Source organism: Herpailurus yagouaroundi, unplaced genomic scaffold (genome assembly GCF_014898765.1).
Source record: "Herpailurus yagouaroundi ecotype Mexico unplaced genomic scaffold, PumYag 160, whole genome shotgun sequence".
Taxonomy (NCBI): Eukaryota; Metazoa; Chordata; class Mammalia; order Carnivora; family Felidae; genus Herpailurus; species Herpailurus yagouaroundi.
This window is the reverse complement of record NW_024412401.1, coordinates 5,666,975-5,687,044: the sequence shown is the minus strand read 5'-3', so window position 1 is coordinate 5,687,044 and position 20,070 is coordinate 5,666,975. Positions and strand designations below refer to the sequence as shown.

Here is a 20,070-nt window from a genome sequence, read left to right as displayed (position 1 = left end):
CTTGAAAGCACCATAAGACTAACTCTCCTATCAAAACCATAACTTCCAACACTTTCATGATACTATATAATCTATTAATTGATTTGTAAACTTTATAGTTCTTTCATTTAATGTCACCAATGCCTTCACTTTCTTAATGTAAATGAATATTCACTCTTGACCTATTTATCTATTCTTCCAATTCTCAAAACTGATTCTCTAGTTCCTAATCACAAAAGTCTGTGGGATACTTTCACTTATACGTCATATTACTACTTCAACATGATAAATTAAAAATGGAATTATTCTTGTATTTTATGCTAACCTTAAGAAAGAAGAATGTCTCTGGGAAATGTTGCATGCAGGAAGTGATATATGAAGCAGGCTTTAAGTGATATGCTAGATTTAGAAGGATATAAAGAAAAGTGGAAGGTACTTGAAGTAGAAAACAATTTTTTAATCTTTAAAAATTTTTTAATGTTTATTTTTGAAACAGAGAGAGACAGAGCATGAGCATGGGAGGGGCAGAGACAAGGAGACACAGAATCTGAAGCAGGCTCCAGGCTCTGAGCAGTCAGCACAGATGCGGGGCTCGAACCCACGAACCGTGAGATCATGACCTGAGCCAAAGTCGGACTCAACCAACTGAGCCACCCAGGCACTCCTACAATTTTTTAATCTTGATAAGAATATGCATTATCATATCAGTATCTTGGCAAAAAACTAGTCATAAATCAAACTTCATTCTTTCATTGAGAATGTACTTTGACCTTAATTATGCAGATTCTGTGAAAGTTGTCAAAGAAGTATAATACATGGTTTTTGTCTTTGAGGAGCAAATTAGCTGTTAGATACAACAGAATTCACAAATGTTAAACTTTAAAACTATTAAATGTAAAACTGTATAAAAAGTCAACTTTGAAAAGTAGAAAGACTATGGAGTTAAGATAAAGAAAAGTAGAAAGACAACGGAGTTAACATCAATTCTTTAAGTCTTAACTGCATCATATACAATATGAGGATTTCCTCTTTTTGGGTTGACATAACAAGTCAAGACATAAAAATCAATTAATGTAGGTCTTCACATCAACAGGCTAAAAAATAAAAATCACATGATCACATCACTAATTGCAGGAAATCATTTGACAAATTCAACATTTATTTATAGTAAAAACTCAGTAAATTAGGAATAGAGGGGAGCACCCTCAACTCATAAAGAATATCTACAAAAGCCCTATAACTAACATCATACTTAATGGTGAGAAACTTGAAGCTTTCCCACTAAGAGCAGGAACAAGGCAAGAGATCTCCTCTCACCCTGGCTTTTCATCATACTGGAAGTCCTAGCTAAGTCAGTATGACAAGAAAATGAAGTAAATGGTATACAGAATTGGAGTGAAGAAATAAAACTGTCTTTGTTCACAGACAATATGATTGTTGATGCAGAAAATCAAAAAGAACCAACAAAAAACTCTTGAACCAAATAAGTGAATATGTCACAGTTGATGGATAAAAGGTTAATATATTAAAGTCAATCCCTTTCCAACATACCGGCAGTGAACAAGTGGAATTTAAAAGCGAAACACCTGTCCTTCCCTGTTCCTGCTCAGTCTCTCTCTCTCTCAAAAAATAAACATTTAAAAAAGTGAAACACCATTTACATTAGCATACCTAAAAAGTAAATACCTTGATATATATCTAATGAAATATGTATAATGTCTGTACGAGAAAATATAAAATAGTTTGATAAAAGAAATCAAGGAAGAAATAAATGGAGATGTTCCATAGTCATGGAGCAGAAGATACAGTATTGTCAAGATGTTAGTTCTTCCCAATTGGCTCTTTGGATTCATTGCAATCCCCATCAAAATCCCAGCATGTATACTGACAAACTGACTCAAAAGTTTATATGAAGAGGGGTCCTTGAGTGGCTCAGTCAATTAAGCGTCCAACTCTTTATTTAAAAAAAAATTTTTTTTAACATTTATTTATTTTTGAGACAGAGAGCATGAACAGGGGAGGGTCAGAGAAAGAGGGAGACACAGAATCTGAAACAGGGTCCAGGCTCTGAGCTGTCAGCAGAGAGCCCGATGCGGGGCTCGAACCTATGGACCACGAGATCATGACCTGAGCCGAAGTCGGACGCCCAACCGACTGAGCCACCCAGGCGCCCCTTAAGCGTCCAACTCTTGATCTCAGGTTCATGAGTTGGGCTCCATGTTGGGCATGGAGGCTACTTAAAAAATTTAAAAAAGGAGAGATGAGTAAATTCTAAAGTTTACATGAAAAAGCAAAGACCCAGATTGGTCAATACAGTATTGAAGGAGAAGAACAAGGTCAGAAGACTTAACACTACCTGATTTCAAGATTTACTATAAAGGTACAGTAATCAAGCCATGTGGTGGTAAAAGAATAGATAAATAGGCCAGTGGAATAGAACACATAGCCAGAAGTAGATCTACATAAATAGAGTCAATTGATCTTTGATAAAAAAGCAATCCAATGGAGATAAGATAGGCTTTCTAACAAATTGTGCTAGAACACTTGGATATATACAGGAGAAAAAAAAAAAAAGAATCTAGACACAGACCTTATACCCTCACAAAAACTAATTCAAAATGGATCACAGACACAGGTGTAAAATGCAAAGTTAAAAAAATTCGTAGAAGAGGGGCGCCTGGGTGGCTCAGTCGGTTGAGCGTCTGACTTCGGCTCAGGTCATGATCTTATGGTCTGTGAGTTCAAGCCCCGCGTTGGGCTCTGTGCTGACAGCTCAGAGCCTGGAGCCTGCTTCAGATTTTGTGTCTCCCTCTCTCTCTGAACCTCCCCCGTTCATGCTCTGTCTCTCTCTGTCTCAAAAATAAACATTAAAAAAAAAATTCGTAGAAGATAAAATAGGAGAACCTCTAAGTGATCTTGAATGTGGAGATCACTTTTTGGATACAACACCAAAAGCATAATCCATGAAAAAAATAACTGATAAGCTAGACTTCATTAGGATTCAAAACTTCTGTTCTACAAAAGAAAATGTCGAGAGAATGAGAAGGCCCACCCATACTGCTACAGACTGGAAGAAAATATTTACAAAAGACACATCTGAAAAAGGATTGTTTTCCAAAATATACAAAGAATTCCTAAAACTCAGCAGTAAGAAAACAAACAACTGAATTAAAAAGTGGGCAAGAGACCAGACACCTTACCAAAGAAGACAAACAGATGGCATATAAGCATAGAAAAAGGTGGTTCACATAATATGTCATCAGGGAAATGCAAATTAAAACAACAATGAAATACCCCTACACACTTTTAGAATGACCAAAATCCACAACACTGTCAACAAATGCTGGTGAGAATGTGAAGCAACGGGGGTCTCATTCATTGCTGGTGGGAATCAATATGGTAAAGTACTTTGGAAGACAGTCTGGCAGTTTCTTACAAAACCAAACATATTTGGGGGGCCTGGGTGGCTCAGTCAGTTAATCTTTTGACTCTTGGTTTCGGCTCAGGTCATGATCTCATCATTTGTGAGTTCAGCCCCACGTCAGGCTCTGTGCTGACAGCTGGGGATTCTCTCTCTCCTTCTCTCTCTGCCCCTCCTCTGCTGGCATGTGCTCTCCTTATCTCTCAAAATAAATAAATAAACTTAAAAAAAACCACAAAAACAACAAAAACTAAACATATTCTTAACATATGATCCAGCAACCATGCTTCTTGGTATTTGCCCAAAGTCACTGGAAGCTTATATGCACATAAGAACCTCTATAGGGATGTTTATGGTGGCTTTATTCATAATTGCCAAAACATGGAAGCAATCAAAATGTCCTTCAGAAGCTGAGTGGATACATAAACTGGCACATCCAGACAATAGAATATTATTCAATGCTAAATGGAAATGAGCTATCAAGTCATGAAAAAACAGGGAGGATATTTAGGTGTGTATTATTAAAAGAAAGAAGCCAATCTGAAAACTCTTTATATTGTATGATTCCAACTATATGACATTCTATAAAGGCAAAGCTATGGTGAGAGTAAAAAGACCTGTGGTTGCCAGGGATTGAGGCAAGGTGGGGGGTGGGCAGCAGATAAACAGGTGAAACATAGAGGAATTTTAGGGCAGTGAAAATGAATATATGAACAGAGATATATCATTATACATTTGTCCAAACCCAAACAATACCAAGAGTGAACTGCAAACTGTATACTTAGGGTAATTAGGATGTATCAAAGTAGGTTCAACAATTGTAATAAATGTACCTTTCTGGTGGGGATATTGATAATGAGGGAGTCTATGCATGTGGGGGGCCATGGAGTATATGGGAAATCTCAGTACCTTCTTTTCAATTTTGCTCTGACCTAAAGCTACTCCCTCTAAAATAAAGTTTTAATAAAAGGACATACAATTGCATTGTTCTCAAATTCTGCCTTCCACAAAACACTAGAACACAGTTCAGGCAAATTCTCTGACACCAAGGATTGCCTCCCCTCCAGTTTCCAAAAGCATGTTCCTCACTTTCATTTGAAACCTCTCCGGAATACCCTTAATGTCCATATTTCTAGTATGAACCTCAAAACGCTTCCAGCATGTACTCATTACATAGTTCCAGAGCTGCTTCCACATTTTTAGATATTTGTTACAATAGCACCCAAAGCTAGCACCAAAATATGCATTACTATTCTTGGGTTGCTATAATAACAACAACCCAAACCCCATAGACTGGGTAGCTTAAAAAACAGACATTTAATATCTTACAGTTCTGGAGGCTGGAAGTATGAGATCAGAATGTCAGCATGGTCAGGTTCTAGTGAGATCTCTCTTTCTCTTCCTATAAGGGCACTAAACCCACCATGAGGGCCCTTCCCTCATGACCTCATCTAAACGTAATTACCTCACAAAAGCCCCATCCCCAAATACCATAACATTGGGGGTTAGGGATTCAACACATGAATTTGGGAGAACACAGTGCAATCCACAGTGATAATAAGCCTCTTGAAATCCATGTTGTTATTTAAACAAATACAGAAAGGAAATTAATAAAATAATTCATCTATTCATATTTAAATGAATGACATGGAGTATTATACTTTCTTGAAACACATATTATTTCAGGGGAAAGCTTACCACAAAATAAATTTTCTAGTATGTAAAATACCACAAACATTTACATTTGATATCTGCCAGCTGATATCTTATATATAATTATTTAACACCTACTACAAAACATTTAAAAGATATTCTAAAAGGTGTTTTTACAGGTAAAGCTGCATTTTCTTTTATAATATGGTTCTGGTAGTTTGCTTCTATGAAACAATGCTGTTTAAATCCACATGATGACACGTATGTGGCTATCAAGGAGTTTCCACAGTTATGATACAATTAAGTAATGTTACTAGAACAAAAGAGGATAACATTTACACCTTGTTATTCTTAAGACTTGAGACTCATTTGTCACATGTTTCAGCTGAATTATGAGTAAGGCTCTTAGGTCAAAGAACTGAGCATTTAAACTGGAAAAGATAGTCTGTCAATATTATTAGCTTTAACAGTCTACTCCTTGATGCTTACTTTTGCAATACACAATGGAATATGTTAGAAAAAAGAAAACACAAGTTTTAATTAGAAGTTAATTTTAGGAAAATTAACTTTAACTATATTTTACTTTGTTGAATTTAATAATAATTGAAGTTAAGTGCTTTGTCTAACAGTAGGTTCTATACATCTAAAAGTGTTAGGCGTGCCTGGGTGGCTCAGTCAGTTAAGCATCTAACCCTTGACTTCAACTCAGGTCATGATCTCATGGTTCATGAGATTGAGCCCTCTGCCAGGCTTTGGAGACTGCTTAGGATTCTCTCTCCTTCTCTCTCTCTGCTCCTCCCCAGCTTGTGCATGTGCTCTCTCTGTCTCTCAAAATAAATAAATAAACATAAAAAATGATTAAAATGTTATATAGCTATTACACTTTACCATTATTTATTACATAAATAATTGTTATGTTGGTAGATTTTATTAATTTGAACGGAGAATGGTTTTTATTATATTATTCTGTCAACCATGAATGTATTGTTCAGTAAAAGCCATGTAGATACTACTATTTGTTGGTATATTTTCCCATTTAAAACTAACATTAAAAAGAGTTTTACTGATATATAATTCACATACCACATTATTCACCCATTTAAAGTGTAAAATTCAATGGTTTCCAGGTATATATTCACAGATACATTCAACCACTATCATAGTCAATTTTAGAACATTTTCATCACTTTAAGAAGAAACCCACATACTTCAGCATTGCTACCATATTCTTCTTTACCCCCAGCCCAAAGCAAACATGAATCTACTTTGTCTCTATAGATTTACCTATTCTGGGTATTTCATATATATGGAATCACAAAATATGTGGTCTTTTCTAACTTGCTTCTTTCACTAATTATATTTTTAAGTTGCACCCATGTTGTAACACATATCAATACTCATTATTTTTTATGGTTTAATAATATTCCATTGTATGTATATACCACAATTTATACTTTCAACAACTAATGGACATTTAGGTTATTTCTACCTTTTGCTTATTATTAGTAATGCTGCTATGAACAATACTGCCTTAATATTTACTATCCACTTGTACAAAGCCTTATGTAAGACAGAGGCAAGTACTTAGGCTTTCTCATTTCTTACCTGAGTATTCACAAAGCTCTATGAATGTATGTGTCCTCCAGATTCCCAGGAAGATGTCATAGCCTTTTGAAACTTTTATGGACATCTCATTTCCCAGTTTTCCTTTTAGGCTATTTGGTTAATATACTGTTTGACCTTAACTGGAATCTATCACTTCAGGCAGCTTGAAGTTAAAACACTTGCCTGTAATTGTTTTGACAATCCCATACCCACCAAACCTGCTAAGAAGGCTGCTCACAATGACTGGGATCAGAGACAGCTTTTCAACTGGGGTCTTCCAGGAAAGCATCAGACAGGTCAAATGATGACAACTATTTGGGAATCAGGCTTTGCAGGGGCTCTAGTTCCATTCCGTTTCTTCTGGTAGTTGCCAGGCTGCATGGGGGACATGAACCATCTTTATTCCCAGGATACTGCTGAGCTAGGATAGTAGGGAATGGGACCAAGGCAAATTAAAATGCCACACAGTGTCCTGTTCTTATTTAGATTCAGCTGTTTTTCTTGAAGAACACTCCCTAGACTGTTGCAAGTCTTTGGTTAATTTCCAGAATTTCCTAGAGGAATTATAAGTGTTCCTCAATGTACATAGAAAGTCTCAAAAAATTCTTTGTAGTTTTCATGTAATATGCTTTTATTTGATCTCCAAGGAACATATGGCTTAGAAAATGATGAGGGAGCATGAGGCAGGCTGAGGGGTAAAGCACAAGCTAGCACCTCCTCCCCACCCCACCACCCCAGGTGGGATCTGAATGATATTCCTTGGACACTCCTGGCTGCCCAAGAACAAAGGAAAGGGGTTTAAGTACTTGCCATGGTGATGTGGGAAACTAAGGCAAATGAAAAATTAAATTCCCTTACTGCCTACAGCCCATTGACAAGGCCTTGAACCGGGCAGAGTGACCGTCCTCCAGGAGCTCAGCTGTTTCGATGATGACAGTTTGCCAGGGACAAAAGAGAACCTTAGCTTAACATTATCCCAACCTCGAGGACCTTGTAAGTCAACTTCCGTTATCTCAACTCCCCCAAGATATATGCTGGCAATCATATTCCAAGCTTATGGCCCCCAGATATGCATCTAAAGGGTCTCATGACTGAGGTTTTATTAAATGGTAATAAATGGCATTTTCCTAGAAAAGCTAGCCCCTAAAGGTCCTGGAAACCTTGCTCCCAAAATTCCTTAGAGACTTACCCTATCCTTAACCCCCTCCCAACCTGAGGATATATAATGAGTTACTGTCACAACCCCATGCAGTTCTTCCTGCCCATGGGTCCTGTCCCCATGCTTTAGTAAAATCACCTTTTTGCATCAAAGATGTCTTCAAGAACTTTTTCTTGCTTGTTGGCTCCAGACCACCACACCATCACCCCAAAACTTCATCACAAAATTTGTGACTCCCTTGATCCATCAAGTGTCTTAGAATTATTACATGGATCCTTACTTAGAAGATTAGGTTCTGCACAAAGTGCTATGAAGATGTTGATTCCCAATAATGTTTGCTTGTTTTTAAATTTCTTTTATGGAGGAATAATCATCAAAACCTTTATGCTAATAGTGATACATGTTACAACGTGGATGAATGTTTAAAACATTATGAGAAGCAAAAGATGCCAGACACCAAAAGCCACATATTCTAAGATTCCATCTGTATGAAATGTCTGGATAGGCAAATCTTGAAGGGAAGCAGATTCTGCCATCCCAAGATAAGTCTCTTTGGCATAAGGATTGTTTTGAGCTAAAGGCAACCAAAACCCAGCAGATTCAAAAAAACTCTTTATCCATTCCTTTCAATTGCCTAAATTTACACTGGAAAGCAAGTCTTACCAGGAAGAGAGATATTATCAGAAATACTTTTTTACCTAAGAAATTTATCTACATAACAGAACAACCTTTGTTTTCCAAACATCTCCTCTAGACTTCCTGTGAAAGTCCTCCCTCCCTTTGTATCCCACACCTCCACCGCTTTCCTTAGCTCAGGATGTTATATAAACTTCAATTATCTAGCTGCCTTTTGGGTCTCATTTTTTATGGGGCTTGCATACACATGAAATTAATTTTTTTTTCTTCTATTAATCTGTTTTATGACAATTTAATTATTAGACAAGCCAAAGAACCTAGAAGGGAAGAAGGAAAATTTTTTCTGCCCATACAACTATATAGACAGAGTGTAGATTAGTAGTTGCAGAGAGCTAGCAGAGATGGGGGAAGGATGATGGATAAAAGGTACAGGGTACCTTTATGAAGTTAGGAAAATGTTCTAAAATTGATTTTGGTAATAGTTGCACAATTTTGTCTATATTGTAAGAACCATTGAATTAAATAAGAGAATTTTATGGTATGTGAAATATATGTCATTAAAGTTATTACAAAAAAAAATTAATAGTGGGTGATTTAAATACTTCACTCTCCATAACTGACAGACCTAGACAGAAAATCAGCAAGAATATCGAAGAGTTGAACATCATTATTAACCAACTAGACTCAATAGATATATAGAGAACACTCAATCCAACAACAGCAGAATACACATTGTTTTCAAGTGCACATGGAATATTCTGCCATATCTACTATTTGTTAGGCCAGAAAATAAGTCTTAATAAATTTTTAAAATCCAGATGGTAGAAAGTAACTCTCAGTGTAAGTTTGGAACATGGGTCAGATCTGGTTTATTAGGCTACTTTGGGAATGAAGCCAGAGACAGTTCTTATTAGTATAACTACTATAATATTAATCCTTTATAATTAAAACATTTACTAAGTATTGCTTGAATCAAAGCACTAGATATTAGAAGTAGAAAATTTAAGCATAATTTAAAATTATGTCTGAGTGATTTAAAAATTACTTTCTAGGGGCGCCTGGGTGGCTCAGTCGGTTAAGCAGCCGACTTCGGCTCAGGTCATGATTTCACAGTCCGTGATTTCGAGCCCTGCATGGGGCTCTGTGCTGACAGCTCAGAGCCTGGAGCCTGTTTCAGATTCTGTGTCTCCCTCTCTCTGACCCTCCCCCGTTCATGCTCTGTCTCTCTCTCTGTCTCAAAAATAAATAAACGTTAAAAAAATAAATAAATAAAAATAAAAATTACTTTCTACATTGATGAATTCTGACAAATTTTCAACAAAACATTTTTTATACAAGCAAATACCTTTAAGAACGGAGACTTAAGGAACAATCTTTTCCTTTCCATGTGCTTTAAGATTAAATTATGATAACCAGCAGTAAGTTATAATGTGTCTACAAATTATTGCAGAAAACTCAATTCAAAAAGCATAGGTAAATTATAAGAACACATTAAAATAGATATTTATGTTAAATTCTTCACATTTTATACTAGTATTTGTAAAGAGGAACTGAGGCAATTACTATTTAATAATTTGATTTATAATGATAAATTCTAAGTTTTAGACATGGGCAAATTAAGTGAGATAAATGCATTAATGAAGCCTGTCCTTAAAATGTTATAACACAACAATGAACAGGAACAACACATATAAAACAAAATATCCACCTTGATAATATAGTCTATTATAATTGATTTTTAAGGTTCCTTTACCTTTATTGTCTGTCTGCTTGTCTGATATCGTTGATCAGATACTTGTTGCTGCTGAAGGAGTTTTTCATTTATTTCTTTATATTCTTTTACAGACAATTCCGCTGTTTTTTTGGCATTATGAAGTATGCTGTTTTGTTGTTGTAAAGATACAATACGTTCTCGTAATAAAATAATATTGCTATTTGACTTCTGGGAAGTTATATTTTTCCACTTTTCTCTGTTAACTATACAAAAAGAATGTTCATAATATTTTTAAAAATACATTAAATTAAAAAGACATTGTTAATTTCATATATATTCTTACCTCTGGTAGGAACTGTTGTATGAGAACTCTTTTGTACATTACCATTCTTCTTTTGAAAAGTTTGCTTTCTGGCATTCTTGCAATGAAAATAATCCTAAATTTGAAAGTTTATTAAAAATTACATTATTACTCAATAACAACTTCAAGTGAATGAACATAGTAAATAATATTTCTTTACCTAAAAATATATTTATTAAAAAATATATATATATTTATGCAAACTCAAAAAAATCTAAACAAATTCTATAATTGATACCAAGAACTTATAAATGAACATAAATGTGCATTAAAGTTGACTTATCAACTAGCAGGCAGAAGATACAAATACAATCAACCCTGAATTAGTAGGAATTTAACCTGTGGACAGTTTTAAAATCCAGGAGTAAATACAGTAAAAACAACAAAAATAAAATAAGAATAATTTAATATCTTATTCTCTGGGAACCTAGGTCCTTTTGTCAAATACTGTTATCTGTTGCATGGAGACTGATTAATCCCTTCTGACAAATAAAGCTGACAAATGCTGATGGTAATAAAGTAACTTTCCTTTAAATTGTATGTTTTCCTCAGGACATTCTAAAATGAAGATATGACTTTTGTTCCAAAATATTTCACCAATTTTAAAAAGGATTGGAGGCAGGGGAGAGGGTAGGAGAAATGAGGAAAGGGAGTCAAAGGTAAAAGAAAAAAATTAATTTACTTGTCACAGTCAGCATTCCATTCTGGGATATGGATAGAGTTTTATAGCCCATTTACACAAGGATTTATTGAATATTAGGACTCCTAGAAACCATCTAATGCTTTATATATTTTTAGTATTTTTCACTGTATGTGTATATGTAAAGCTCTATATACCATTATTCAAAATGATATGTGTTCTCTGGGGAAAAAAATATCCATAAATGAAGGAAAAGAAAATAAGTGACCAGAAAGCCTATTGCCTGGAAATAACCATGGTCAAAATTTTAGGATATTTTCATCTAGGTTATTCTGGAGAATGAACAAAAATGGCATTATACTATTCATATTATATTGAGTCTGCTTTTTACCTTTACTATACCAGAAACATAAGATAGCGTTTTGATATTTTGAAACACAAATTAAAAAAATTTTTTTTCTTATCATTGCCCCAGGAATTTCAGATTTGTAATTAGAGATGCCAGCAGATTAAAAAATTTTTAAAACGCTTCTCCAAAGCAAAAATTTAAATAGGAACATGTTTCTAAAGTATTATAAATCATACTACTAAAATATGTGGTCATATCGAAGAATTTATTGGCTGGGAAACAGGTACATTACTAATCTAGAAAATTCTTTTTAAAAAGGATTTTTTTTCAGAGATCCCAATTCCAGAAAAAATAATTATAATAAAAATGGTAGAAAAAAATAAATTTTATCCAGTGTTACTTTGGCAATGAGCCAAATATTTTATCTAAGATAGGGTTGTCCTTTAAACCAATTACTTTTCCTTTGAACTTGTTTCATTCTCAAAATGTTTGTTTTTGAAATGCCTCATTTGAACTTTTTTAGAACCAGTATATCAGATATATATTTTTTTTAAATGTTTCATTGCTATATTAGGCCTTAAGAGCCAGTCATGACACTATAAAAATGTCCCAGACAGAACTACCAAATTACCAGTATTCGTCACCAGACCTGATATCAAGTTAACTGGATCTAAATTAAAAAGAACCATTTCCAGTATTATTACTTACTAAAATTTCAGAAAAAAATTTTAAAAATTTTAAACTTTGAAATCAGCACACTTAAAGTGTCTTTTTAATATGGAAAAATGTTAAAGGAAACTCAAGGAACTAAGATGAGAAATTTGAAGAAGCAAACCTAGGATATAGTATGTATCAATAATTTGCATCTTTTTTTTTTTTTTTTTTGCTGAGTCGTATTACATGGAATGGATGTATCACAATTTACCATTCAACTATGGAAGAAAATTTTGGTTGTTGTCAGTTTTTCACGTATTAGAAATAAAGTTGTTATGTCCATTCATATATAGGATTTTGGGGGTAAACGCAGATTTTCATCTCTCTGGGATAAGTGTACAAGAGAGAAATAGTTGGGTTGTATGATGTGTATGATTTGTTCTTTTCTTTTTTTTTCTTTTAAAGAAACTGCCAGTTGTTTCTCAGAGTGGGGTACCACTTTATATTATTATATGTGAGATCCAGTTTCTCTGCATCCTTGCCAGCATTCTGTTGTTTCCCAACAAAATATTTATATATTCAAAGTATGAGTCATTTGTCACATATATGGTTTGTAATACTTCCTTCCAGTCTATAGCATGTCTTTTTATCCTCTGAAGAGGTCCTTTCATGGAGCAAAATTTCTTAATTTTAATGATGTCTAACTTATTGATAATTTCTTTTAGGGATCATGCTTTTGATATCATCTCTAAAAATTATTCAGCAAGCCCTAAGTTCTGAAGATTTTTCCTTATGTTTCCCTCTAGAATTTTTATGATTTAATGTTATACACTTATATCTGTGATCCATTGCAAGCTAATTTTTGCACAAGGTGTGAGGTTCAGATATAGGCTCATTTTCTTGTCTAGGGATATCCAATTAATTACTCCAGCATTATTTATTGAAAAGACCATCCTTCCTCTATTGAATTGCTTTTGCCTCTCTGTCAAAAATCAGTTGTTTATACTTGTGAATTCATTCTAGATTCTGTATTCCATTATGTAAAAAATAAACCTTTCTTCCTCTCATGGTGGGCGTTTGTTGTAATCAGTCTTGACATGACACTGAGTGGCAGGAATTGATGTCACAATCTTCACAAAACACTTATTTCTTATTAAAATTTCATTTGGTTCTTTTTTTATATCTTCTATTTCTTTGCTGAGACTTTCCATTGCATTCTTGAGATGTTCTATTTTTTCATTTGTTTCAAGTCTGTTTGTGACAGTTTGTTGAAGCATTTTTATGATGTCTTCTTTAAAATGCTTGTCATGTAGTTCCAACATCTGTGTCATCCTGTTATTGGCTTCTGTTGATTGTCTTTTCATTCAAGTTGAGGTTTTTCTGATTTCTTGGTATAATGAGTAATTTTCCATTGTATCCTGGACATTTTGCCTATTTTATTTTAACACTCTGGATCTTATTTATTTCTTCTAGCAGGCCTCCTCTTATACCATATTGGTGGAGCAAGGGAGCACCACCTCATTACTTCCAACTGGGAATGGGAAGTCCCCACCAAAGAGGTTGGGGAGGAGCACCTCATTACTGCTTGGTGGAGGTGAAAGTTCAAATTCCCCAAAGGTTGATGCCATCCTGCCTGGGAGATGGAGCATGGACTTGTTTCTGCTCCTCACTTAGAGTCCAATGACAAAGTGGGGAGTGGGGAGTGAGAGGCTTTATAGATACAGGAGGTGTGACAGTCCCCATCTCTGCCCTTGGCCTTTGAAATCACCCTGCAAGGAAGGGAGAGGGTCATCTTTTCACTGATGGATGAACTCAGATGTCTAGCTCCTTATATGGCCTCTGATGACAAGATGGCAGGGAGTCATTACCACTGGCCCCTCATTTTGTCTTCTCTAACACCACCCTGATGGGTGGAGGAGAAGTTGGGGGTGACTCCTTAGAGCCAGGTGAGAGTAAAAGCCTAGGCTCCCCACTAGATCTTTATCAATGTGAGTAGAGGTAGGTTTGCAATTTTTTCTGTGGTATTTGGGTACAGTAGGGTGATTACTGTGTAAAAATTTTCTATCTTGCTTGGCTGCCCCTTTCTTGGTCCTTTAACAAGAGAGAACAGGGTTTTATTGGGGCCTTTCATCATTTGATGAAAGTGTTTCCAGGTGGCAGGTTTATTCAGCATCCAGGCTGGGATATATGAGGCAGAATTAAAACTCATAAAACTCACCAATCATATTGTTCCTTGAGTCTTGTGATTCCTAACTAGTCTTCTTAAGAAATTATTAAAAAGTTGAGTATTTTCACCGTATACTTCACAGAAAAAAAATTTTTTAAGGATGCAAATTAAATTATTAGCAACAAAAATAAGTTATGAAACATAAGATAAAATTAAAAACATGGCTTATAATCAAGGAACACTGTGTCATATACCTTTGGGGTCTTGCCATCTGTGTTTGAATATATTCGTACCATTTCTTTTCCTTGCGTTTGGCTACCTTCTGTTTGGTCACTTTGTTTCTGGTCTCTTCCATCTTCTATAGCACTTATTTTCTGGGATGTTTCTACAATAATTGTTCCTAAATTTTGAGAGGTCTGTGCTTCGGGATCACTGCTTTTGAGAAAAAGAGGGGAACATGAAACGCAAGAAGAAGAGTTGTTAAATGTACCCATTTTAAGTTCAAGATCAAATACTGTTCTAGCACATATTGCACTTAAAGCTAGAAGTTTAATTTGAACATTTACTGGTCCTCTAAATTAAGAAAAAAATTAGTCTAAACATGTTTTACAGTCTGTTATTTCTGTTAATTCTGTACATGACCTCAAACTTACTAAGATGAATAAATAAGTACAAGTAGGACTTCTTTAATTAACCTGATGGGACATCCACATTGGTGACTGAATTTGAACACCACTTACACAGAGACCTACTAATGCAGTAGAATGAGCAGCCTTAAGCAAGCACTAGCCTGGGACTAGAGTTCTGACTATATGGCCCTTTCAGTTACTTACTGTCTCTGGACCATGTTTCTTCACCTGATAAATGTTATATTGCATCAGTGATCCTGATTTTTTTCACAACCAAATATCCTCTTTATTACAATTCCCTTAGGTATACCATATTTGAAAAGTATATCTAGCAAAGAAAAAGAGTATGCCTATTGAAAAACAATTCAACATCTTATTTACTTGTCATCTAAATGAAAAGAAAGTAAATGCCAAAAAGAAGTGTTTTACAAAATTGTAAAATCTCATCAACAAATTAGAATATCTAATTAGATATTTATTAGATAACTAGATAAATAGATCTAATTAGATATCTAAATTAGAGTACCAAATGCCTGGTAGTGCCACTTCTGTAGTATTTCTACTAAGCGTTAACCTGGGAAGCACATGTTTTAATGCTGCCACGATTGGAGCACTTACTACTTTCTGGGCCAGGGCAGAAAGCTTTAACGTTTCTCACAGGAAAGTTTTCCCTGAGTCTGAGACAAGTTTTGAATCTCCGAGGCTTTCACCCACTGATCTCAGTTCCATCTCTTATGTCCACTCATCATTCAGTAAAATGTCCATTCATCATTCATTGCCAAGCACCAATTATGTGCCAGGCACTCTTCTAAGCACAAAAGATAAAGTACAACGAATAAAGGAGACAAATATCTCTGCCCTTATGCAGCTTTCATCCTAAAGGGGTGGGTTCAGATAACAAGAAAAATAAGTAAAATTATGTTAATAGTTTGTATTAATGAGAAGGAAGATTGATTCAAAGTGCTGAGGTTGAGTAGAACATTCAAGTAAGTCTAATTCCTTTTCCACATGGATGATCTCTTAAATATTTGGATATGGTCATTTGATGCTTGAAACATCTCGTAAAAAAACATCCCTAGCTTATTCAAACATTCCTATTATGTGTGCTTTTGAGATGTTTTTTCACCCTGGTCACTCCACCTTATCTTGATGGAGCATTATGTCCAGAATTCAATTTCATATTCCAAGGATACTATGTGAATTACTTAGTACAATTTTTGGTAGATGCAGACTAAAATTATGCAAGCTTTCTGGAATGTACATTGTACTGTAGACTCAAACAAGATTTAATTAAAACTTCCTAAAATATTTTTATGTATACTATTGCAAAGTCCCATATTTTCCCCATTGTATAGTTGAGCAACTGGCTCTTCCAGCTAAGTAATGGACCCTGTAGTCTTCTGTGTAACTCTATCTTCCCAGTCTATTGCTATCTTTGGGGATTTTTATTCTATTTTGTAAAGTACTTTTTACCCCTTTCTCATGTCATGTTATCCACAAGTTTGATAAACATGGTTTGTTGAAATTCTGTTTTTCGAGGTATGAACAACTCTTCCTGAAAATCACCCATCACTGAATTGGGCATTGATAAGTTATTTGTGTATCAGGACCCACAAAATGCAGGCTGTGCCAGTGGCCTGGCCTCTATCAGAAAACTGAACTAAGTGAGCTGCATTTATAGTAAACACCTGTTCTGAATAATAGTAATTTGCAATAGCTGAACTTTTTGTTTCATGGAAGAAAGCTTTATTAATTATAAGGGAAAGGAAATATAAGGAATTAAGCAACTATAGTAAACATAAAGAGGGAGAGAAGTATAGAGAAGAACAAAGAAGGATTAATACATCAAATCATGTACTCACAATATCCAACTTTCTGGCTAGGGAGGCCCTGCAATGAACTGCCAGGTTGGAGCCCCGGTTGAGGGTCCTGGGTGATTGAGGGTCCTGGGCCAGCGTCCTCCCCTCAGGTAAGACTTCCAACTAGCTATTCCAGCCAGGGCAAGATATATACTACCCATGTGTGATTTATGATTAGTCATTAAGTTTGCCTAAGTGCAGTCCAGAGCGAGCTGGTTTTTCTCTGTTTCTCTTATCATATCTCACAATCTTAGGAGGCTGGGTGTCTGCATAGTCCTCTTCTCTCCCTGATCCATTCCAGGGGGCCAGCATGGTCTGGCTCAAGGAGGAGAGGCAAGTTAATCCCTACTGGCATCAGAAACAGAAGGGCCAGTTCCAATCCTGAGGCCAGATATGGAAAGCCAACAAAGCCCTCCATGATTGTGTATGTGCAGATCTAGGCAGAAATGCATGACAGGTCACACAAAACAACGTCTATACAGAACACCTCACTGTCAAGGAAACCTAATACACACCAATCACAATCCTCCAACACAGCTTTAGCTAACTTACTTTACTCTACAGACCAGGACATACTGGTCATATAAAAATCAATCAATCAATCAATCAATCAATCCCTAACCTCCCAGCCAACTATGCCCTGTTTCTGCATTGCTTCTTCTATAAAACTCTTTCTTGCCCAAAACCCTTAGGAAGAGAGCACCATAGATTGCTAGGCAGCGTACTCCCTCATTCCATGGATTGTTTTCACTTGAATGAAGGACTTCACGCTCATTTCTAAACTGTATTATTTTTGTCATTTGATAGCATGTTTTTGTAATACTGCCCAACTATGAAAGATAAATAGTCATAAATATATAAATACTAACAAGGTCATAATTATATAATAAAGTATTTTATATTCATACATGAAGGACAAAGTTCTGCTTTTCTCAGTATTCAAGTAAATTTCTTATATTTCAGACTATGAAAAGCTAAAAGAAATAGAATGTTCTAAAGTCCTGGAGGTCCACTGTGGGATTTCTAATTGTTTGAGTATTTTTTGCAGCTGAGTGATTCCTGAGAGTGTTCTGTCAGGCAGGAAATATAACACTTAATTCTCACAATGTAAAATCAAGTTCACTGCTAAGCAACTTAAATGACAATCTTATGTTTTAAGAGATATTGTATGATTCATCTCCCAAAATATGTGACCATCTGCACGTGTACCAATACGATGAAATTAGAACTGACTGTGTTACTTAGCTTTCATGTATCTATTCACACATACATACTCACGCATGAGTAAACTGCACCACTTCTATTATGAAGAGTGTGGTAGTATCAACTGGTGAGACATAATTAGCTGAAACTAGGATTTCCTTTAAGACAGATAAATGATTAGTGGGTTTTAAGCTGAGTAGGATTTTATCTCTAATGGCTTTTGAGAACAAGGAAGAAAATCTTCGGAGTCAAAAAGAAATGGGAATGCAGATTCATCCTTCTTCCTCACCTTCATCAATTTGTTTTCAAGGTTTTTTTTTTTTTTTTTTTTTTTTTTACCTGTCTGAAGACGAGGGCTTGACCCAATGATCATTTAAAACAGTGGTTCCTGGGGCACCTGGGTGGCTCAGTCGGTTGAAAGTCCAACTTTGGCTCTGGTCATGATCTCATGGTTTGTGAGTTCAAGCCCCTGCATGGGGCTCTCTGCTGTCAGTGCAGAGCCTACTTCAGTTTCTTTGTCTCCCTCTCTTTTTGCTCCTCCCCCACTTGCACTCACGCATGCCCTTTCTCTCTCTCTCAAAAATAAACAAACAGTTGAAAAACAAAAACAAAAGAGTGGTCCCCAAACTTGTCTACATATTGGAATCAGCTGGAGAGCTTAAAAAATAGTGAAGCTGTGGTAGAAGCCCCTCCCTCAGAAATATGGTACGAAAAGACCTCAAGATAAGGGAAGGCAACCTGGCTTTGTGCATATGTGACGTCCCTCAGGTCCCTGTAACATGAGAGCACCCAATCAGCCTGTATGTTTATGCGTTACCCATATATGGGAGACAAAGAAATAGAAAATGCATAAAAGACTACACCACGTGGCATTCAGGGCTTAGGTTTTCAGGTACAAACTCTCTGAGCCCATGTCAGCACAAATAAACTCGCTTCCTGGTAAGAAAAGCCTCGGTGTCACCACTCTTTCTGCAAGAGTCCTTCTACAAAGCTTGCATCCCACCACAGAAGTTATGATTTAATTATTCTGGGGTGTGGCCTATGTAGAGGCTGCTTTCAGGCAAACAACCTGAACAAAAGAAATCTGAGTGAGGATGAAGGGCCCACAGTGACCCCCAAACCCCTGGCTGAATACAAATAGGCCCATTAGGCAACCCACCCAAGATATATGTAAGCCCTAGCTGACCAATGGGCTACTTACACTTGGGCACAGGTACCAAAAAAGGAAAATTCCATACATTCCCATACCTCCTCACCTTCCCCATTTAACTACAGCCCCCCACCATTGTCTTGTGGGAGACAGTCTCTCCTTTGCTGTCCTGCCTGCTGCTCCCTTGTGGGGTATTCAGTAAACATCTCTCTCTTTTGTTCTGCCTTGAGTGAATTCTTTTACCACCTATACCCCCAGTTTCCACCCAAAGGGGCTGCCCCACATTTGGTGGCCTCCATCCGATTGGAAAACCTCACATCTGAGCTTTGGAATCTTTATAAAATTCAGATAAATCTAATAGATGCAAACAAGTTTGAGAAAGACATTTTAAGATAAATTTCAGTTCTATGTCTCTGATTAAGAAATCTCCTACTTGTAAGGATGCCTTCCTCACTATACCAGCAAGAGATAGAGTACTCTAAATCCCTAGAAACTCTTACCAATGGCTAAGACAAGGACTTAAATCTGCATAACAACTTTACCCTTGTATACTGTGCTTTTCCTGATAACCTCCTGTGACAGACTCCTCACCCTCAACATCTTTTGTCTTTAGCTGAAGATAGTTTCAAGGTGATGGCATCAGTCATTTGGGGGAGTTACTCGGTTTTCCTAGGTCTCTCCCATATAAATAAGAGGTATACATGTTATTAAACTTTTTCCTGTTAATCTGTCTTATATCAATTTCATTATTAGACCAAAGACTCTAGACTTAAGGAAGAAGGGAAAACATTTCTGCCCCTACAGTTTTGGCAACCTGTGAAGGGACCATCACGACTCACTCCAGGGATGCTGCAGCTGACAGATTCTGAATTCTGGGACACAAGCTGGCAG

At 36.0% G+C, this 20,070-nt stretch overlaps 1 protein-coding gene across 2 annotated transcripts in view; it reads right to left on the bottom strand.

The window, feature by feature from the left end:
- Positions 1 to 20,070, bottom strand: part of CNTLN (centlein) — a 315,169-nt gene that overhangs the window by 82,219 nt on the left and 212,880 nt on the right. The window contains exons 16-18 of one of the 2 annotated variants that reach the window (XM_040481333.1): positions 14,593 to 14,773; positions 10,511 to 10,604; positions 10,207 to 10,430 (exon numbers count right to left, since the gene is read on the bottom strand). In XM_040481333.1, the coding sequence (XP_040337267.1) occupies positions 10,207 to 10,430; positions 10,511 to 10,604; positions 14,593 to 14,773 (499 nt within the window). The remainder of the gene's footprint in view (positions 1 to 10,206; positions 10,431 to 10,510; positions 10,605 to 14,592; positions 14,774 to 20,070) is intronic. The other variant, XM_040481334.1, reaches the window with a different exon arrangement.